The sequence below is a fragment of the Notolepis coatsorum genome (assembly GCF_963971535.1).
Source record: "Notolepis coatsorum genome assembly, chromosome: 4".
NCBI lineage: Eukaryota > Metazoa > Chordata > Actinopteri > Aulopiformes > Paralepididae > Notolepis > Notolepis coatsorum.
The window spans coordinates 29621786-29645329 of record NC_140168.1 but is presented as its reverse complement, the minus strand read 5'-3'; the positions used below and the strand labels follow the sequence as shown (position 1 = coordinate 29645329).

The following is a 23544-nucleotide window of genomic DNA, read 5'->3' as shown; positions in this document are numbered from 1 at the left end:
TAATAGGAGCTATTTATGATATGTTCTGCCATCACCACAGAACCTAAAGGTGGGTAGATGGAGACCTGTCGTGTGCACTGTGTTCACTGTTCAGAGATTGCAACTTTGAGGCATATTCTGTCAGGCTGTAAGACTACTCTTTCTTGAGGCCGGTACACATGGTGACATAACCAGGTTTTGAAAAACTTAGCGGGAGCCGGAATGGAAAGCAGAAGAGTATAGGCGAGTGCAGCAGAGAAATGTAGAGGAGGTAGGTCTTTAGGCAGGCATGAGTCAGGCCACCTTAGGGGAAATAATGATTGGGAGATGCAAGTAGATTTGTTCCACAAGAGATAGTTAGCACTAACTTCAGGTCTGAGCTAGCGTTGATGATCTACGAGTCAGCGGATACTTTATCATATAGAATAGACAGTGCCCTGGGAGGATTCAGTAGAGGAGGCTTATGAAAGGAAAAAGCTTAGGTATGCAGATTTGGCAGCAGAAACTGAACAGTGAGGATGGAAAGCTAGGGTTTGAGGATTTATAGCACGATCGACTTTATCATTGTTGGGAGAGTTGTGGAGTTGTGGGCGGAGTTTACAAGAGGCGGTAAATGAGATGTCGGAAGAAGCATTGAAAGGAAGTCAGGGGATTTGATTTGAGGAGAAATCATATCAGCTGAGGGCCAAAGTAAACAAAGCGTATTCCTTTTCTTCAGTCGTTTCCGTTTCATGCGCGATATTGTTATCAGGAATAGTTCCGTTTTCAACATATGATAATACAAGGAAGTTCTGCACGTTGGAATCATGGGCAGTGAGCACTAGTTCTAGGATGCTGGAACTAACAGTCAAGCCTCACAAGGTGTCATGGGCCTAACTTAACAAAACACCAGTGATGGGAGGTGCCCACATGATAACTCTGGTGAGATGCTGGCGCTCACTGCCCATCTATCTACACGTCGAGTTGTCGTGGCGATTAGGAGACATGGGTAAGTAGCATCAGCATTGTCAATACATGGAGCACACGTCTGTTGAAGCTGGCAATGCCATTTGGGGGCCATTATGGGCCACATAATACATTGGTAGTGTGTAATTCCAAAAGGATTTATAGGCGTGTTAAGACTTTCTTTTGGGAACGGGAGTGTTTCTTCATTCTGCGTTTATCCTTATTTGGACACACGTATCTTGTGTTTCATTATAAATTCCAAGTTGAACAATCACATTTTGCATATGAAAACAAGTACGGTCGGGGATTAGGTTGATGGGGACTTTGTCAACGTACCATAGTTGTCGTATCCCTGCTCCGTTGTTTCTCCTTGACTATAGTCATAGTACTCTGGCTCTCTGATGGGCAAAAATAGACTGGGATCAGTATTTTAATCTCTGAAAAACAAGTAGCAGCAGCTGACTATCTGATAATTAGCACCTGTGAAAAAAGATAAAATACAGGTTACTTAGCATGGAACATAAGAGATTCTCTCTTGGATCTCCAAATAACACCAACCAACTGGGGCAGAAGAAAGTGCTAGCAACGCGGAATTTTGTGCTCAGTACCCAAAAGTGTACTTCAGTCTCAAAATCCCTCATGTCATGTGAGTAAGTAGGCTGTGTGTTGTGTGAAAAACAGAAGGATGGAGGGTTCACTCACGCCTGGGGCTGGGGCTGGGGCTGGGGCTGACTCTGGCTCTGGTAGCCGTCGTATGACTCGTAGGACGGCTCTCTGTAGCTCTCATCATAGGACTGAAGAGAGAGGAGGAGGAGAGAGAGATAGAGAGACAGACTTAATAATACATGTCAAGGTCTCCCCAAAGTACCACACTTCTGCTAAAGTAGATGCACTCCTCTACTTTGTCCCTGGTGTCTGAATTCACTTTTTTATTCGCCTGCTGATGGACGGGTGCTTCAAATGTAACCGAATCCCAAGAAAAATCACATTAAGGAACGCTTGAGTATCGTCAAGTGGTCAAGGAGGGGAATAGCAACGAGTAGCAGTTCACAGCTTGTTTCACATGGAGCAGAATCGGACCAATCTCAAATCAAAAAGTAATAATAATAACTGCTTGGATTTATATTTATATGGGGGCAGATACTGGGGGGCTGGAGAGCGGCTCCATGTCTGAGGACCGCAGCTTCTGAGAGGGGGTGTAGGTGATCAGATACTGGGGGGCTTCGTTCATAATGTTGACATTTGAATTTTTTTATTCGATTTTCGAATTTTTTATTAACCCTTTAATCGCCAATGACGTGTTACGACGTCATTCTCCGCCAATGCGTAATCTGCCAATGATGTCGTACAGCGTCTTTGAGATCAATATTTCAAATATCTGTCATGGCAATCATATTTCACCCACGGAGACTTGACTGGTGCTGTAGATCTCCTCTCAACTCTCCAACGGTTCAAGACCGCCATCTGGTGGCCGATCGGCGAGTTGCCAAAACCAGAAGTGAGCGGCCGGAAGTGGTGCTCACCCAGCTGGATAATCGATCGGTTGCCATAATTCAATAAACAACATTATTTGGACGTATATAGTATTATACAACCTGGAAATGGATCGCATATATCAACATCCCATAATAGCAATCTTTTTGCTCCACGCTCATCACCCAAGGCTACGAGGAGACTGGGTGAGTTTCAGCCTGTTTGTTTACCATTTTCGATACAAACTGCTATGATCAATATATCACCCATACTACATGATTCATTTAACGTCGGCCATTGCATTATAAACGACCCCCCCCCCCCCCCCTCCGGTCAACATCAGATGATGAGTCATGACGTTTAGGACCTTGTACAATTGAACATTTTTATCCGACGTCAATCGCTAGCAAACTGCATTTGATGATGTAATAATTATATGCATAAATGGCTATATCTCACGTTCTAGGAATTACTGCAGAAAACGATAAAAACATATTTATACTCTAGACAGTATTTCTATATGAATGTGTGAATGAAAAAGTAAAACGTTCCTACACCCTGAACAATAGCTAATCGATGTTGAATGGGCCATAGTAATGTCAATTTAGCAATACAATTTAAAAAGTTATAGCCCTGCAAAGAAGGGGAACATCTCCATAGACTTACAGTACTGGCAGAGAAGGGATTAAGATGAGAATAATCTCCGGCAGATAAAGGGTTAATAATAAAAATAACTGTATGTATTTTTTATGCGTCTTCATTCTGTTTAAACCAATGGGGTTTTTCTTCACAGTTGCAGATAAAGATTAGGCTACACTAATATTACACTATTATAGTATATGACTCGTCATAAAGATTTAAATAAAACATTTATCATACCGGTAAATGATGTAGCCTATCTGCATCCGCTCCATCAAGACGTCACCATCACTTTCGTACCAACCGTGCCCTTATTCGATTATTTATGTTGACGAAACTGATTTATATTCATTAATGAAAGTTGATTTAATAAAATTAAAAAAAGACTCATTTAATATATGGATTACATCATAAAATATGACGACAGACATTCAAAGCTTCGTTCAAATACTTCATTAGAAGCTTCGAATGTAAAAAAAAATTACATTCGGTACAGCCCTAGCCGATGTACTCACATATTGATCGTAGGACTCGTTTGCATTGGAACCGTGCTGGTGGGGAGGCGGAGGGCCCATTCTCTGTGGGGGCCCGGAGGCTGGGGGCCTGGCCCTGGGTGCTGCCGCTCCCCTGGAAGGAGCTGCTGGGGGTCCTCCTCTTCCCGCTGGCGCCCCACCTCTGGCTGGACCGCCCATATTCCCACCTCCCCTGGCCGCACCGCCACGAGGGGACATGCCTCTACCCCTGGAGGAGAGGAGGAGGAGGAGAGGAATGAGACGTGGAGATATATATATATATATATATATAGTGGCCGACTCCGGTTCCCCCAGCTTACTGATCCTGCTCGACCCGAGTGCCGCTTTTGTGTCAGCGCTAGGGATGCACCGATCCGATATTGATATCAGATATCGCCCCCGATATCACTAAAATAGCCGGATCGGGTATCGGTAAAAAAAAATAAAAATTACATCTATGTGTTAATTTGTTACATTTAGTTTCACTAAGTTAGGAAAGTAATGTTTTAAGTCAAGCCTGATGTTGCCTTGCACAAAATAATGATCCCAGTCTCTTCCACACAGTGAAGCATACAGTTTATTAATTGAACAATGTTTATTTACATTTAGTCATTTAGCTGACTCTTTTATCCAAAGCGACTTACAAGTTCTGTATGACAAGTCATCAGGAAGGGCACAACTCTATCAGCTGAGTAACAATGTTCATCAAAGTGTTGAGCGCTACAATGTAGGTTAATATATTAGGACAAGTGCATGAAGGGCGGTCAGGTGGCGTAACGGAGATTGCGTTCGTCACCAAACCCCGGAGCGGCTCGATTCGCCTGTTCGAATCCAGCTCACAGCTCCGGGGTTGTCACCAGCTTGGCTGGCCGTTCACACTAATACAATTGGCAGTATTAGAGGGTGGGAGAAGCTGGAGGGGTGGGTCCGGGTCGTTGTAAACAGCGACTCCTACAGTTCGGTCGGGCGCCTGCTAAGCGCGGATAGGACCTGAGTGGGATAGTGTGATCCTTCCACACGCTACGCCCTCTCAATGGGAATCCGCGCTGCCAGGTGAAAAGAAGCGGTGATTGGCTGGACGTGTGTCGGAGGAAGCACGTGGTAGCCTCCACTCTCCCAGACCGACTGTGGGGGGTAAGTGCGCAGCGACCAGGAAGGGGATTGGGAATTGGCATACGACTAACATTGGGATGGGAGAAAAATCGGAGGAAAATGGAGGGGGAAAAAGATCAATAAAAAAAAGGGACAAGTGCATGACAGTAAGGTTAGTTAGGGTTAGATTTTTTTTTAATTTATTCATCTTTCATTTCAGATAATGGTATCGGATCGGTACTCGGTATCGGCCGATACCCAAAGCCAGGTATCGGGACTGAAAAAGTCGGATCGGTGCATCCCTAGTCAGCGCCTCCGGGAGGTGGGAGTTACAGGGAAGGCTCTCGACTTCTTCCACTCCTACCTCTCGGAGACAGGAATACATAATGCTGGGGACCCTCACCTCCAGCACAAGATGTTATAATAAAGATGTTATAATAAATAAAATAATCTACATGCTCCCCCTTGGAAACATACTCAGAAGCCACTCCCTGCAGCTCAATGGCAGTAAGACCGAAGCCATCCTCATCGGCACCCCCCCATCAAACCAAACAGGTCGGTATCACCCATATCACCATCAACAATCACTCCATCCCCCTCTCCTCACTTGTCACCAGCCTGAGTGTAAAGTTGGACTCATCACTTTCATTTGACGCACACATTAAAAACAGCCTGTCGAACCTTCAACGTATCACAGTGGATTGTGGGCGGGCAGTGGCAGATCAGCGCCTACTTATTGGACCCGTCTCAAACCCTGCCCTCTTTTCTTGATCCTCCAATCACAGCTGTCGCTTACCTCGGACTTCTTCGTACAAACAAAGTTCGTACGAGGAAGTCCGAGGTAAGCGACAGCTGTGATTGGAGGATCAAGAAAAGGGGCAGGGTTTGAGACAGGTCTATTCAGAATGGCTTGGTTCAGTGGGGGAGGTTCTTGTCTGAACCCCACATTGCTAGAAAACAATGCAAACCACTGGAAAAGGCCATTTACCGTACTTTTCGGACTATAAGCCGCAGCAGCTAAATTGAATGATGTGTACATATATAAGCCGCACTGGACTATAAGCCGCATGTGTTTTAATGTTTAATTACCTTATGTAAGGAGTGGAGCCTGCGGCTTAATTTGACTCAACACGGGAAACCTCACCCGGCCCGGACACGGAAAGGATTGACCGATTGATTGCTCTCTCGATTCTGTGAGTGGTGGTGCATGGCCGTTCTTATATTGAGCTTTAAGTTCCCACCTCTACAGAGAATGACTCCCATTGGGACACAATACTGTCGGACAAATAACAAGAATTAACTCATTTACAAGTTGTATTAAGTAAATAAGGGAACAGATAAATAACATTTCAATGCAGTAAAAAAAAGCAATATTTCGATTTTCGAGTTGTGTCCACATATAAGCCACACCGTTATATAAGCAGCAGGGTCCAAAAATGGGGGGAAAAGCCGCGGCTTATAGTCCGAAAAGTACGGTAAAAGATAGGGGACCTTTAAACCCCATTTATCTTACTTTGCCTTCCACTAGGGCCTGTTTTTTTTTATCTGCGCCTATGTTTTGTTTATTTTATTCTATTTTAAACCTTTTTATTTTTTATTCTTTTTATTTTATTCATTTGAATGTTTTAAACCCTTTATAAAAAATGTCTCTCCTTCTGCTGTGAAGCACCTTGAGCTCAGAGTTTAAAGTGTGCTATATAAATTAAATTAAATCTATTAATACAGTGCGTGTGTGTGCTCACACCACCTCACCTGGGTGCCCCAGCAGGTGGTGGGAGTCCTCCTCGGCCCCTGCCCGGTGGGCCCCCTCTGCCTCGGGCCCCGTGCTCCTGGCCCCCGTTCAGGTAGCCCATCTCCATTAACTGCTCCTGACAGATATCATCCATCGAATCCTGCACACAAACACAAGGAAGAACAAGGGGAAGAGAGAATAAGAATAACGAGGATAGGAGAGAGAGAAGTGAGTGGAAATGGAAAAGTTTAGGAGGCGAGAGAAGGAACAGATGAATAAAAGAGGGGAAAGGAATTACTGAGCAGTTCGATACACGGCACCCCTCTAATGCATAACAAACCAAGTTTCTGCATCTGTGAATGAGGGGGCTGTGACGGCCAGTGTTTGCCTGTTAGCACTTCCACATGAGCCTACAGACCTAGGTAGGTAGCTAGATGACAATGCAGACATCTTGGGTGTCGACTACACAAGGTAGTCAACTTCATCACTCAAAAAATAATAACGCAGCACGGATTAGCAAAGCTGCCCGTCTGAGTGGCACAAATCCAGGGGCCGCTAGCGTTTTAGACTTTCTCCAGGGAGTGATTTTGGAGTAGGACTGTCTGTGACCCAATCAATTATTTTCCATAAATCTGCCTGCGACTGTGCTAATGATGGTGGGGGCGGAGAGGAGAAAATAACTGCGATAGCACATGGTAGAATATGCAGCGCAGGCGGGAACGTTCAATCTGATGCAGAGGCAGGGAAAACCCAACCCATTTGTCTGATTACAAATTCATCTGTGGCTCAAAGCGATGCGACTGCTCCTTCATTTTACAAGGCAGCCGGTTAACGCACCTTTACACATCACCCTGTCCCAGTCTAACTAATGGTGCTGGTGTTTTAGCTGTCGTGGGACAATACACTAGATATTCAACGGGAAACAATAACACCATATGAAATTACAAAAAGAATTATGAAAGACACAAACCACAGTGGCAGGTTTGACATGTTTTTACACAAGCTGACACTAGCAACATCACAACCTGTTCAGCAGCACCATGTATTTTTCATCAGAAGGAACCCGATTTCATCCCCTGGCACACTTTCCACAAACACCTGGGTCAGTGGCTTGCTGTGACATGGGACATTGCTGGAATAAAGTGGGCATGAAGTTGTACCACAGCAGGCAGAGTTAAATTGCAGGTAGACCATGCATGGCCAGATTAACCTCTTAAGCATCGGATGGACCGACGGCGGGCAAAACTACTCATTTTTGCCCGATGCATAAGAGATTAACTATAGATCTGGCTGGTGACATATAGGCCTACTGGTATTCTCCTGATTCCATGCCAGTGGTTTAGGGGAAAACAGACTGGCAGATAAACAGTCAGACAGACAGAGGGAGAAAGAAAGTGCCCTGCTGAGATGGTGAAAGCAACCCAATTCCTCCCCTTAAGCTGATAGCGTTATGTGCCTGGACTCTGCCATCAAGTCTGTTTGCTCCAGGTAAATACCCACTCCACCTCCTCGCTACTGGGCCCTCTTGCATGTAAAGCCTTTGAATCATGCCACCTTTCTGAAAGTCGTTTCTTCAAAGTCAATTATCCAAGTAACCCTCAGGCCGATTATTGAAAAATCTTCCAGGCTGAGCACGTGTGTATGCCTTTTCTTTTCATGCCAAGAACAGCATGATATGTACGTGCAGACAAGTCAAACGGTCCCCAGAATGCAACACCAATAGTCTACTTACAGGAGACAGGAACTTCTTGACTTCCCCCATGGCGTGAGCCATACGTAGGTAGGCATCCGGCACGGGGGCAAACACCTCGATGAACACATGGAGCTCCATGGACAAGTAGGCATACTTGGGCTCGCCGCTTTTCCTCAGCTCCTCCTCCTGAAAGAAGAGTAGTATTCCAGAGAGTGAGATAATCAGGAAACATAGCTAATTGAATTATACAGCGGGAAACTGCCGACTATCCACTTACAAATGCATCAGGCACGGGTGTGGTATTCCCTCTTTACATGGATATAAATAACTCTCAACACACTGGTAAATAATGTGATAACTACCCAGCTATGCTAAAAAAAGGCGTGTACAGCAGATGCGCAGAGCAAGGGAACCCATGACTTTATGTTATGTACGCCGGGTTATGTGTTAAGTTAATGCCAGCTGTGCTCACTGCCCAGATGACCCTCTCAAGTACAAGACAGATGCATGGTGCCTTCCCACGAGAGAGAGCGAGAGAGAGAGTGCGTGTGTGTGTGCAGCCTCTCACCTTAGCTTTGTCTCTCATGGATCCCTTGCCCAGCACAGAGATCTTGGCTCCCGTCTCCTCCTGCAGACGTTTGATGGTGTTGCCCTGAGGTCCCAGGATCTTCCCCACAAAGTTGAACTACAAGAAAACGGGTCAGATCAAGATTAATTGACAATTGCAGAGTGGTTGACAGTTTGAGTGTGGTTGACAAGGGGGGCAAACATTATCATGAGTCCTACTGTGCATACTCTGCAGCCTCTGGTACCACATTCAACAGCAAAGGTCGATAATACTGTCAATAACTATTTACAATTATCCGAGCAGAAGCCAGGCAGCTTATAAACAGCTGAATACACATCTACAGACTGTGAACTACGTAATTACAGAATAAGTATGCATTGCTTTACCAGGAACTTGGCTTAATGGGGATATAACATGTCTTCATACAATGTCACAATTCAATGCTGTTCATTCCTGCAGAAAGAATAAAGTAGGAGAAGGAGGAGTCTCAATGTATGCACTAAATTTAATTTAACCTCTTTAGCCTGTGCGGTCCACCGGCGGTTATCACGGCATAAATCAATCTCTCGACTGTATGACATAATGTTGCGGTTTATTTTCAAATGTATCCAAGAGTAAAGACCCTAACCATGTCAAATCAGCAGTCAGTGTATATTTTCAGCAATACGTTTGTTTACTAATAGGTTCAAGTGTTATTAGTGAGATTTTTGTTTATGGAATGTCTTTATAATTTAGCAAATATCGGCCATTTTTTATTAGTGTCGCTAAAAGTTTTGTAGTCATATGAGGAGAGGGCATCCAGAGCTCTCAGTGTGTTGAAACTTTAAAAAACTACCTTCCACAGCCAATTACAGCTTCCTGCAAGCAACTTCCTGATTATAATTTTTTATTTCTCTGGATTCTCTACCACAAAACTGAACGTTATTGGTAGGGATGCCCCGATCGATCGGCCAGCGATCGGTATCGGCCGATATTCAGTATAAATATTAGATTGGGGAATTCTGGGCGGAGGGTGGCGCAGCGGACATTGCGCTTGTCACCAACGCAAGAGACACCGGGTTCGACTCCGGCTGTCGGCGCTGCCTCCGGCTTGGGCCAGCCGTCATACTAACTCAATTGGCAGAGTTAGCGGGTGGAAGTCGATGGGTGGTAATCTGGACGTTGTGGACAGCGACTCCTACAGGTCGGTTGGGGACGCCTGCACAGCAGAGACAGGAAATGGCGGGGGTAGTGTGAGCCTCTCACACGTTACACCTCGCCAATGAGAGTCCGCGCTGGCAGGTGAAAAGATGTGACAGGCTGCCTCCACATGTATCGGAGGGGACATGTGATGCAAGGCTTCTATCCTCCCTACAACCGGCCAGTGGGGGGGCATATGCGAGCAACGTTCAAGACAGGGGAGGGGAGAATTGGCACAGTGAAATTTGGATGGGAGAAAAAAGTGGATACAAAAAAAATTGTTAAAAAAAGAGATTGGGGAATTCTGATAATGCGTTCTAGTCGCCAATTGCGAAAGCCGATCGATGACGCGGAAAACATGCGCCAATTATCAGCATAGTTGGTGTCATCGGCGCATGTTAAGTAACCTAAAACATGATGTTGGCGGTGTGGAACTATTACAAAGTGTCTGAGACAGATCTGCAATGTATGCCAGGATAAAATACCTTGTGGGGGAAGCAATGTAAAAGGTTTCAACACAACAAATTTAATAAGACACTTGAAGTCCCATCACCCAGGAGGAGCATGGAGAGTTCGTTAAGCTTACCGCGGAGTAAAAAGAAAAAGGCAGATTAACCCTTGTGGGGGAAGCAATGTAAAAGGTTTCAACACAACAAATTTAATAAGACACTTGAAGTCCCATTACCCAGGAGGAGCATGGAGAGTTCGTTAAGCTTACCGCGGAGTAAAAAGAAAAAGGCAGATTAACCTCTTCTGCCCGTGCGGTCCAGACAGCAAATGACATCACGTCATAAATCAAGGTTGCCAGACTGTCTGACATAATTATCGTTTTTTTTCCCAAATGTATTCAAGAATAAACATCATAACATGTCACAACAGCAGTTATAATGTATATTTTCATCAATATGTTTGTTTACTAATAGGTTAAAGAGTTATTAGTTATAACTGCCCACCAGTTAAGGCATTCTGGAAAGATGTGACCCATCAATTATCAAAACTCGTATCTTGGAATATACCAGTACACCCCTCTGTATTACTATTGAATGATGTTTTTGAGTTTGCAGTAAATCCACAGCTAAAGAGATTGGTTTTATCGGGTATCACAGTAGCTAAAAAACTTATCGCATCACGCTGGTTTCAACCGGAAAAAATGTGCCGGAAGATTTGGTTTCTTACATATCTCGTTGTGATTTATCAAGAAATATCTACAGCAAGAATTCTGGGTCTCAACGAATCCAAAATGTCAATGTGGTTAGAAGTGGTGGAGAGAATAAAAGCTAGCTTATAATGGTAGTGTCTGGTTAGGAGTGAGGGATAATGGAGGTACTATCCAAGGAGGAGTCCGGGAGGGGGGGGTTCGAGCTGGAGCATATGTGTGTAGGGTTTTAGAAAATAGGTATTAGGGGTATATCCTGTATAAGGCATTGGTATAATTGGTAATTTCGTTGGATATACACTGTATACGGTAAAATATTATTATAGACTTTTTTTTGTTTTCTGTTTCTGTACTTGCATGTCATTTTAGCCACCTTGATTGTTAATTTCATTATGCATTGTGTGTTGAGTACTGACTTTTAATAATTTTTGTTTTGCAATAAAAAAAATAAAAAATAAAAATAAAAAAAATAGTTATTAGTGCGATTTTAGAATTCATTTTTGTGCCGTTTTGATCGCGAAAGTCAGCCATCTTGAAAAATTGACAGATGGGATTTTTTTGCCATTTTGAAGAGGACATTGAGAGCTTTGAATGTGTTGGAATTTTTCCGAACAACGCTTCCCAAAGGCATACAGTAGATTTCATTATCTGTTCTTATGCACGCCTGGTGATACTAAATCCAACAAAATATATTTTTTTAAGATTTGTTTTTTGGCATTTTACTGCTTTATTTCGGACAGGCCCGACAGAGAGGAAGGTTGGGAGAAGACTTGGGGGAAGACATGCGGCAAGGGTCTCCGGGTCCGGGAGTCGAACCCGGGACGTCCGCGTTGCACTACAGCACAGCTACGTGGGGGCGAAACTATTTTGAGTGACCAACTTGTATCACAGTTTTTCTCCCTGAATGTTCACAATGTATATAACTAACTACATATGTAATGTATAGAAAATCAAATACTGATTTTGGCATCAGTTACCATGGCAACGATTGAAGCTTCAAAGCATTCGGTCAGCCCTAAACAGACTGAATTCACGTGAATGAAGACTCCAATGGTCACACAATAACCCGAGAGGCTCCCTCGGAATGAGGTGCTTCCTCGACACTCGCAGAACAAGTTATCCTTCCTACGGAACACAGCTTGAACCAGGATCTCGGGGTGGCCCTTCACCATAACAACATTAACATTTTGATCCTTTCACTGCTGTTTTAAAACACGGTGGTGTCTCACTATAATTATACTCTCAAGCTAAGAGATTGAGGCTGAGAGGAGTAATTTGAGCACTCCAAGTAACCCTATGGATTTGTGTAATTGAAACCCGGCTGTCGAATGAATTAAATCAAGAAAAGGATAAGAGGGGGAAGAAGATGGGACAGGGAGAGGAGAGAAAAATAAAGAAAAATAGGGGGGGGTCAAGGCTCACCTTTGGGTACTGTTTGACTGGTATGAGGACACGTTCCCTCAGCTTCATGTTCTTGGTTGTGAAAAGGTCCAGGTATGCGTCTGGCTCCCTTTTGTCCTCTCCTTTCTGGAGTCTAAGGATTTCTACAAGGGAAAAAAATATCTGTTTCAGGAATATCATTTTGGATACAGGATTTAGCGTGTGTTAAATGTGTCACTGCTTCAATTAATCATGCATTCGAAAAGACGTCTGTGATAGGGTATATCCCATTACACAGTCAGACTGTGTGTGTGTGTAATGGTTACTGGTATATGAAATTAAGTTACTTCCACTTAAATACAATACATAGCCTGTCAATATCGGTTCATCAACCGTGTCATAATATTCCACTTTTGTAGCCTACAACCGGATACTTTAATAAAAAAAAAAAAAAAAAAAAAAAAAAAAAAAAGCCTTCCTCTAACAGCAATGCATCTATTCAGTTCTGCTATATTTTGTCACGCTCGGCTCCTTCCACGGTGGCAGAGCAGAGCAGTGAGGGTTCAGTGCCCACAGCAGACAGGGTGCCATCATTCCCATTCGTTTCAAACCACCTCTTCACTCCCTGTCGTGACAACTCCTCAGTCTGCGATGTGCAAACGTGTCACCCACAGTACAGGCTACCAGCTGTAGGACAGAGGACGCTATAGTAGATGTCTGACTGAGGTACCCAAGCAGTCACTCAAAACAGTTACCATTTGTAATAATTACATTATCGCAACTCTGTCTGCAGCAGGTCTCTCCACTCGTGGAAATGTAGATTTTTGATAGTAAACCATACTGTATGGCTGTGTTCATCGTTGTTTCCATGGACACAATGGCTGTACAGACTGTGAGATTGGATTATTTAACTTTTTCAACAATTTCTGTTCTTATCTATATGAGATTGAACAATGGGGGGGGGGGGGGGGCAGGGCTGTACGCTAAGCTTTTTCACTAGGGGCACACTTGCCCCTAAATGAGAAATTTAGGGGCAAAGAATATTTTTTAGGGGCAAATTTTTAAATAACTATTTTACCATTATAGTAGGGCTGGGCGATATGGCCTCTAAATGATATCGCGATATTTTGACATTTCCTCTAAAGCACTTAAAAATGCTTGATTTAACCCTTTGATGCATACAGTCACGCCAATATGATGATTATAATAAGTTTGCATTATTAAACCATGAAGATGCTTTAAAAAATAATTTAATGAAAATGTACTAAGAGTAGTCTACTGACACACTAATAAAAAAAATTATTTACATCTAAGACAATTTATATAAAAACTCTTGGGTGCCTTTTACACAGTACTGTGTTTTCTATCCACTTTAGCCAAACACACATATATATATATAAGAGGTGGGCATAGATTAATGTTATATATATATATATTAGAGGTGGGCATAGATTAATGTTTTTAATCTAGATTAATCTATCTGCAATCCTGGATTTAATCTAGATTAATCTAGATTAAAATGGCTCAAAAAAAAAAAAAAAAAAAAAACCTGCCGAAGGCATTCAAAATATGTGTGTTCTACCCAAATAATGACCAGAAGTAAGTCCTTACTTTTTCTTTCCTCCTTATGGTTCTCAGGCCAGGTGGCCCATTACACCATGAGCCCATCTCCGTTTCCAAAATGCATTACAGACTGTTTGAAAAAGCTGTTTTGCTAATTGGTAATGAAATATCAAAATAATGTTCAATAAGATGTACTTGTGTTTAATAAGTTGTTTTATTCAGAAGTTAACACAAATAAATAATATTACCAGTACAGTACAGTATCTAGCACTCTCAGGAGCAAAACAGAAAGAATAATTTCAAACTTGAACTATGTGACATGGCTTGAATCAACTGCTCCAGTGGAGTTGCTCAGTGGCCATTGTGTCAACTGTGGTTGTACTGGGCAGCTCCCAGGTGTGAATGGAACTGTGTGAATGTGAAGCAGGGCGTTCCTGAAAAAGAGCATCTGTGCTCAGCGAACCTACCCTGGGTAAATAAAGGTAAAAAAAAAAAAAAAAAATTATTTAGATTAATGCGTTAATTATATTATCGCGCGATACTAGTATAGCGTTAACGCAGCACGTTAACGCCGTTAACGGCCCAGCTCTAATATATATACACACACGCACTACTGTGAGAAAATAATAATCACACAGACTTAATGATTTTAGAATATTTCAGATAATGAAATTAAATGTTTATATCATCAACTATCCAGTTAGTATTTATACTGTGTGTAACATTTGGCTACTTTAAATCATTGAATGTAGAGAGAGAGCGAGAGAGATAGAGAGAGAGAGAGAGAGAGAGAGAGAGAGGGGGGGGGGGGCGAGAACGAACAAGAGAGCCAGCCCCCCCTTCGGGTTTTGTTCTAGGTTCGCGTTTTGATCGTCTAAGCTGCCGTAGGTGATGACGTCACACTTGAATGTAAACAGGAAGAGATGGAGATGGAGACACACGGAGATCGAAATTGAATGATATACAGAAATGAATAACCAATAAATATGAAGTTATGTTTAAACTTCTGTTGTCAAGCGTTGTCAATATAACCCACCCCCTTTCCTCACGAATGGAACTAGTCTTGTGGAGTCCGCTTTGACCGTTTTCCAGGGTTAGCAGAGATCGCTAGTTAGCTTAGCATAATCCTAATGGATACCTTGGTTAGAAGCTACCGTTAGCTCATTGCTCGTGTCAATTAAATTGCATGTTATTAAAGGTCCGCACTGGTCTGTCTAATGAAATTACAACCGCAACATTATATTGCACTGTACAGCCCTGGTTGTAGGCTAATGTTTTACTACAATTTGTATGGATTAATTTAGGAGTGAAATGCGAATGAAGGGTTGAAATCACCACTCGCAAGCTTGCCCCCAGATATTATTTTAAACTCGCACGGACCAAATTAGGGGGCAATTTGCGATCATATCATCGCACTGTACAGCCCTGGGGGGGTATATTATTAATTCAATATGTTAACGGAAATTTTTTAATATCGCGTGTATAGGAAAGAACCGGCAATCGATAATCTATCATATGCGTCAGGGCCTATATAATAAAGGGCCAATGTAATAAAAAAAAGTCAACCAACGAACTCGATTCTTGTACCGGATCTCCTCTCTGGTAAACAAGAATACCCTGAAGACTCTGGCAGGAGCACTCATTCAGGGGTACTACGACTATGCTTGCACCTCATGGTACCAAAGCACCTCAAAGGCGCTAAAAACTAAATTACAAACATCTCAAAACAAACTGGTCAGACTACTGCTTGACCTTACTCCTAGAACCCACCTCACCCCTGCCCACTTTGACAACCTAGGATGGCTTAGAGTAGACGACAGAGTACAGCAACTTGCAATGGGCCTGGTCTACAAGATACACTACACGACCAAGGTACCCATGTACATGTCAAAATACTTCCCAAAGGTCAGTGAATACCACGATCACAACACCAGAGGGAGCTCCACAAATCATGTTAAACCCAGATTCGGCTCAAATAAGGGACTAAACACGTTTCGCAATTATGCCACATCAATGTGGAACGCCCTACCCAAAGCTGTAAAGGAATGTGGATCACTACCCACTTTCAAAACCTCTCTCAAGGAACACCTATGGGAGACTGCAATTCAACACTGGCCCCTGTAAATATCCTAACCCAACCCCCTCCAATGTACAGTCACTTACCTAGTATGGTTGTCAATAGTCCAATGTACAATTTTGTTTGTTTGTACAGTGTCTCCCCCCCCCCCCCCCCCCTCAATGTACAGTTTTGCTTGTTTATACAGTGTGCCCCGCCCCCCCCCCCCCCCCCCCCAACCACCTCCAATGTAGATTACCCAGTATGGTTGTCAATATCCCAGTGTACCCAACCCCCCCACCCAACCTCCTCCAATGTACAGTTTCTACGTTAAATGTATATACTCCCTTTTCCTGACTCCTTCTGTATCACAAACAGTACTGTATTTGCAAATCTGGTATGTCATAAATGTATAGATGTAGCAGTACTGACTATCTGTATGTCATGTATGTCATATATGTCCTGATGAATTGAAAATGGGGGACCCTGATGTAAACAAGACGAAAGTCTTTCTCTGGTCTGCATCCCCTTAACAATTGTGTGTATTGAGCTGTACTGTATTGTACCCATTCTGCAATCTGTTAATAAAGTTTTCAATCAATCAATCAATATAACTTGCGTTTTAGGAATTACTGCAGAAAACCTTAAAAACATACTTATATTCACGACGATATTAACACGACAATGTATGAATGAAAAAATATAACGTTCCCACATCCGGAACGATAGATACCCGATGTTGAATGGGCCATAGTAATGTCGATATAGCTATAATATTTAAAAAGTTATATAGCCCTGCAAAGAAGGTAAACATCTCCATAGGGTTACAGCACTGGCAGACTGGGCCCAAGGATGGGTAAAATGCATGGCGGACAATGTGTTAAAAGGTAGGGATGCACGATAATGAGCAATTATGACGGCATCCCGATAAACCCGATAACGTTATTAATAGCTCCGATAATATATAATACATTTTTTGGTTAAAAGAAATCCGTTGTGGGTGGATTTGGATGAAGGGCGCTTGTTTTTATTATAGCCTCCTCCCGTTTTGCCAGTACTGTGGTATGACTGACAGCGTGTGGTTTAGGAACAGGGAGTTTTACACAAATCCAGCGCTCCCTTTCTTGGCTGTGACGTAGTCACGTTACATTCGGAGACACAGTCGATCTGCCAATTACGTCCCTCCGCTTGCACCCACCTCTTCTTCTTACCACCAATCAGAAGCTCTCGTTCGTTTATTTACCTCCGGATTGTCGGCCATTATTCTACTCGGAGCTATAACGTTAGCTGCTCCCCGCCAGCCACATTGACAAGTACCAGCGCTTATACATTACTGGCAAATGTCTTGTTGCACTTGTGGCAACGAGCGGTCGTCAGCATCGACTTTAGTAAAATAGACCCAGACTTTTTTTGAGGAATTTAAACGTCGCAAACTAATCTTGTTGGCCGTTTTCTATCTCTCCTCCCTCGGTCTCTCTCTGCCTGCGCGAGCCGGCTGTGCTCTTACACACACTCACTCACACACACACACACACGGGTGCTGTCTAGAGCAGAGCCGTCTGTACTCGGCAGCACCCGTGTGTGTGTGTGTGAGTGAGTGTGTGTGTGTGAGTGTGTGTAAGAGCACAGCCCGCTCGCGCAGGCAGATGCTGCGGTTACACCTTTCGTTTCATTTTCGTATCATTGTCATATGCGTTTCGCCGCGACGTCGTGCGCCTCGAGTCACACTTTCGTTTTTTTTGTTTTTGTCACCTGAGCACACTGATGTAGTACACTGCCAAAGCAGTAGGTGGCAGTAGGTGGCGAACACGAAGGCAATTTCAACCAATCATAACTTGAATGTGCCAATACACTTCCTGGAAGCTCCAGCAAAGAAAATGTCAACAAGGCAGGCGCCTATGCCGCGCCACCATCTTGCCTATTTACTCAATGCAGCAATTCTTTTTCAGCAAAGCCTAATAAAAGTGCAATAAACAAAACGGATACATTCACTGTGTGTTCTGCCTGTCATTTGTTGATGAAACAAAACTAACATCAACACAAGTGACCACCAAGAGCGGATAGTTTAGTCTAAAAAAAGATCGGTAGCATTGTTAGCTGCATGCTAACGTCAATGGAATTTGCCATTATAACAGTATAGCATTGTGGCTAGAAGCTAACGTTAGCTCACGCTACTTAGCCAGCACCAAACTGATGATATCGGGAGCTATCAGTGGTTAGATAACATTAGAGACAACGCTGTGTGTATTAAACAAAGGTGAATAGATGACTGGGCCATTTTGTTTAATGCTTGTTAAGTTGAAAGAGGAGCTTTGAGCTAACAGGGTTTGATGGCTAACACTAGCTCATGTTATCCAGTGGCAGTGCCAATCGGTAATGCTAGCAGAATGAATGGATGTAAACTTTATTTAACATATTGCATATGGGTACAATACAATACGGCTCAATACAAACAATTGTTAAGGGAATGCAGACTGTTGTAGCTTGGACTGGGGTCCTTATAACAATAACTTGACAACACATAGTAGCTGCAGCTATTTGGTTTGGGACAGCTCTGCTGTCACCGGAAGGGCACGCAGATGGTATCTACTGCGCATGGGCGTTTTCGCAACAACGGCTCCGTGCAGACTACACGCTGTTGTCGGCGCGTTTTTTAGCGGTTCTCCAAAACGCAAAAACAATGGACCTGTCTCAAAACCCTGCCCTCTTTTCTTGATCCTCCAATCACAGCTGTCGCTTACCTCTGACTTCCTCGGTTTGAGACAGGTCTATTTAGCGTTTCAGCTGTATCCACAAAAAAACGCATTTCTGTGTAATAGGGACATGAAACGTATTCAAAAACGTATAAAAAAACGCCACAAAAACACTAGTCTAACCATGGCCAGAGAGAGACCGAGGGAGGAGAGATAGAAAACGGCCAACAAGATTAGTTTGCGACGTTTAAATTCCTCAAAAAAAAAAAAAAAACATAATTTCACGAGTACCGATAGCAGTACCGATGACGTCGGAGCTTATAAATACTAAAAAAAAAAAAAAAAAAAAAACGTTGATTAAAAAAAAATATATATATATACATTTAAAAAAAATTATAATACAATAAATATCGGTTATCGATATCGGTTATCGGCTTGAGGAGCATAATGTTATCGGTATCGGTGTCAAAATCAATATCGTGCATCCCTATTAAAAGGTAGAGTAAAGGTAGCACCAGTTAGTTTTACTTTGCTTATTATGGGTACTGTGGTAGTTATGAGTAAAGATTACGATATAAAACATATTTTTATCAAAGATTAAGTTAAAACATGTTACTTTATTGGTCGCAACAGTATGATAATTAAATAATATATAGCTCCGTCAAATGAACAATTCGGGTTGGCTGTAAATTAGTTAAGTCTTAAGTTTTGATCTTCAATGAATGGCTAGAATGGGAAGGGGGATCACAGGTGGAACCTCTCCCCGGGGTCTATATAATCAGATTTGCAGCACTACTGCATTAGTTGTTTTATTGTGGATCCCCATTAGTCTACACACCAAAGTGAGACTACTCTTCCTGGGGTCCAAACTAGGGCTGGGCGATAAAACGATAACGATAACTATCGCGATAAATTATTTCCTCGAAATAAACATGAAACGTGGTCGCAAAGTTTCGATATATCGATTTTCCAAGCTTGGATATGAGCACGCACTAACAACCAATCGGTGAAGGAGATGGCCGAGAGCGAAGGAGACCAGGAAGGAGACCCAGAGGTAGCACTCAGTGACTCACTCAACAACAAGGCTTGCTAGGCTAACTAGCTTGCACGCCGATGTTTTATATATTTACGTGCCGAGTATGTGTCCGGCGTGAATTCTGAGGCCACGTTCATAGTAGTGTGTGGTATACAGTGGACGTCGTTTCAATATATTGTGGCGGAAGAGAGTATTTTAGTGTCATATTTATTACATTGCCATGAGATATTCCGCTTGTCGGCTAACTTCTAACGTGCGCGGACTGATGACGACATCAACTCGACTCGAGACATTCGCAGCAGCATAATAAGACAACAGGCTGGCTAGGCTAACTAGCTTGCACGGTGATGTTTTATATATTTACGTGCCGAGTATGTGTGCGGGGTGAATTCTGAGGCCACGTTCATAGTAGTGTGTGGTATACAGTGGACGTCGTTTCAATATATTGTGGCGGAAGAGAGTATTTTAGTGTCATATTTATTACATTGCCATGAGATATTCCGCTTGTCGGCTAACTTCTAACGTGCGCGGACTGATGACGACATCAACTCGACTCGAGACATTCGCAGCAGCATAATAAGTTAATTAAACTTGACATACATTATATCGACGATAATTATCGATATCGAATTATATGAAAATAATTTTATAATTTTATCGCGATAACGTTTTTGGTCATATCGCCCAGCCCTAGTCCAAACATTAAAAATAAACACAAAAAAAACTAAAATATAAAAAACACAAACATTGAAGTACTCACAAGAAAACAACACAACAAACAAAGCAGTGAATCAAAGCTCACTCAATATTCATAAGTCAGATATACACAATTCTCCAACCATAAAATACAAATTACATAGTCAGTCCATAAGAACAAAACAGATCAAAATCATTTATATGATGATGACAATAGTGTGTGGCTGGCCTGTATTTAACACCTTTGAGTGCCAGCCGACGAGAGATCTCGTTTTTTTTTTTCATTCGCGATTTCCATTCATATTTAATCTATCTAACCTCCCGTTACCACTGCAAACTCTCTCTGAGCTCCATTGGGAAAATACCGCCCCCTATCGTCTCTCCCTGTGGTACTGCACCCCTTTGGATTGGATTGAATGAAACGCATGGGGGGGAAAAATCCTGCTTCCACATTTTACTTCTCAGGCATGTAACTCGAGCCGATCAGATTCATTGTGGACCATCAGAACAGCGTGGAATCGGTGTTTCGACCACCCAGGGTTGGATCAATAAACGCGATCGATATTTGGAATGGCGATCAGGAATTGGAATAATCTTTTGGGAGAACATCTGATCTGAGGTAAAGAATCTATTTTTACCAGTCTTGGGATAATCAGAGCTTTTTTCACAGAGATATCAACATGGGCCCTATGTGTGTGTGTGTGCGTGTGTGTGTTGATCAGGAAATGGATAATCGATTTTTCAGCCCGCTTCTATAGCGTGCATAAGTACACATATACTATCGATAATCTAGTGTTTATTTGAAAACTATACATAAATAGGCCGAAAAATGACATTTTTTTGTGTATTCCAGTATATTCCAGTAAAGGGCGATTATCACAGAATCTTCTGAAATGTTCTGGAACTTTCATAAAACGAGCGTTTTTCAAAATGGTATAAAACGGAAATGAACCGATTAAAAAAGAAATCCGTTTCGACAATGTTGACTGCAAACAAGTCATTGATAAGCGACGGCCATATTATTATACAGTACACCCGTGGCACGGAAAGTGTTAAGGTCCAGGTATACTTAAGCCCCTAGTGTAGCTCAATGGGAAGTTCGCCCCCACCACTGTCCCTCCCTCCCCCCCGCCCCCTCCACGTTAAACTCTACAGCTTGGGCCTCCGGTGTCACTCATGCTGTCAGCGCCCGCAGTCCGCGATCTCTCGGCCGCTTCGCTGCCATTTTGAAAGCATTGTAAGCGGACGGCGAGGGTTCGGAGTGTGAAACGATACCTAGCGTCTTATATAGTTATACGGTCCGTTACTGGGGGAAATACACAACGTCAAGACTTATTTCCATAGTAGGCCCAAAACTATTTAGTGAACAAGGGAACTATTCCATAATAACCATACTCACAAAACTGTACTCACTCGACGCGGCTATCCTTCAGAATCACACACGTAGAGGAACGGTGTCAATTGATGGATGGATGAATGAGAACTTTATTTAACAGATTGCAGAATGGGTATAATACAGTACAGCTCAATACACACAATTGTTAAGGGGATGCAGACCAGAGAAAGACGTTTGTCTTGTTTACATCAGGGTCCCGCATTTTCAATTCATAGTGCCTGGGTGAGGGGGGGGTAACATTAAATGCGTGTCCCGTCGTCCCACCACAGAGAGCATGGCGGTGTTTTCATTATTAATGGAAATGGTCTTGACAAATCCTGTCCACTTTAACACTTAAATACTTCGCTCTGCCGAAGCGAAAGAACAGTTTACCTGCAGATAAAAGTTTCCCGGCGTGCTTAAACGACGGGTCCAGACTGTCCTTCTCCGCGAGGAGCTCGGGGAGATATTTGCCGCCGTTCTCCATTTTGACTTTTAATTTAAAAAAAAATCAAGTTTTCCGCTAGTAGTAGAGATTCGCTGCAAAACGCGTTGGGGGAAGAAAAAAAAATACCCAACAATAATATATAAGTAGTCCCAAGTTGTGTAAATAAGGAGTGCGTATCCCACTTTGCAGACTGTGGCTGCTATACCGTACGCGTGTCGTCTGTCTGGTGAGGTTCGCCTCCTTGCAGTAGCAGCAGCGCTCTGGAAATGGAAGAACAAGAGCAGGCGACTAGACGAGTAGGGTATATCTGCAGAGCCGCAAGCCCAACGTCTGGGCGGGGCTTCGGGGCTTGTACTCTGTGTGACTGTGCGTGGTCGGGGCGCGTGTACTCTGGGTGGGTTGTTTACGGCTCTGCAGATTTATGCTATTGGACTAGACTCCGGGAGGCGTGAATACTTTCAACCGACGGAAGTGAGCTCAGAAGAACACAGCCGCCTCCTCCTCCTCCTGATGCTGATTTTGAAATCAGATGTTCGGCTTTGATTGATTGATTGAACATTTTATTAACAGATTGCAGAATGGGTACAATACAGTACGGCTCAATACACACAATTGTTAAGGGGATGCTGCAGACCAGAGAAAGACTTTCGTCTGTTTTACATCAGGCAGGGTCCCCCATTTTTTTTCAATTCATAGTAGTGACATTTATGACATACATGACATACAGATGACATTTATGAATGACATACCAGATCTACAAATACAGTACTGTTTGTGATACAAAAATAGTCTAAAAAAGAGAGTATATACATTTGGGGTGTAGGCCTAATTAGTGTTGTTTATTATTTAAAGGTTCTGCCTGTAAGTTGTATATTTTTGTTTAAAAAAAAAGTGTTAAATAGTTCCGACAGCCATCACTGGTATGGTATGGTTTGGTCAGTAACATGGGTCTCCCAGTCCCTCCGAGGTTTAGTTTATAACAAGTTCCACCTTGTCTATACCGAACACTGTGACCTCATTTTCTTCTTCTAAATTCATGCTATATTATGTTATTATGTTATTTGATACTATCTTGTCTAGCACAGTCTCTGGAGCGTAACAGTAAGAAGCATTTTGTATGAAAGTATTCTGTACTTCTGTATGACAACTATTAAAGAACTTGAGAACTTGAACTTGAACCTAACTTGTTTTAGCATGATTCATAGCCGAACCTAGACTCTATTCATTTGGGAATCACCTTGAGATTCAATTTAACCTAAATGATCAGAATAATAATCAACAAAGACTAAATATGCCTATAAGGGGTGTGGTAGATATTGAGTGCTGATC

The 23544-nt window shown here is 42.8% G+C and overlaps 1 protein-coding gene across 1 annotated transcript in view; it reads right to left on the bottom strand.

Moving 5' to 3' along the window:
* Positions 1-22463, bottom strand: part of LOC311227539 (KH domain-containing, RNA-binding, signal transduction-associated protein 1-like) — a 28434-nt gene extending 5971 nt beyond the window's left edge. The window contains exons 1-8 of the mRNA XM_084313252.1: positions 22161-22463; positions 12391-12512; positions 8634-8750; positions 8105-8251; positions 6393-6532; positions 3552-3777; positions 1627-1718; positions 1261-1322 (exon numbers count right to left, since the gene is read on the bottom strand). Of these exons, the coding sequence (XP_084169378.1) occupies positions 1261-1322; positions 1627-1718; positions 3552-3777; positions 6393-6532; positions 8105-8251; positions 8634-8750; positions 12391-12512; positions 22161-22254 (1000 nt within the window). The 5' untranslated portion in view covers positions 22255-22463. The remainder of the gene's footprint in view (positions 1-1260; positions 1323-1626; positions 1719-3551; positions 3778-6392; positions 6533-8104; positions 8252-8633; positions 8751-12390; positions 12513-22160) is intronic.
* Positions 22464-23544: the final 1081 nt, after the last annotated feature.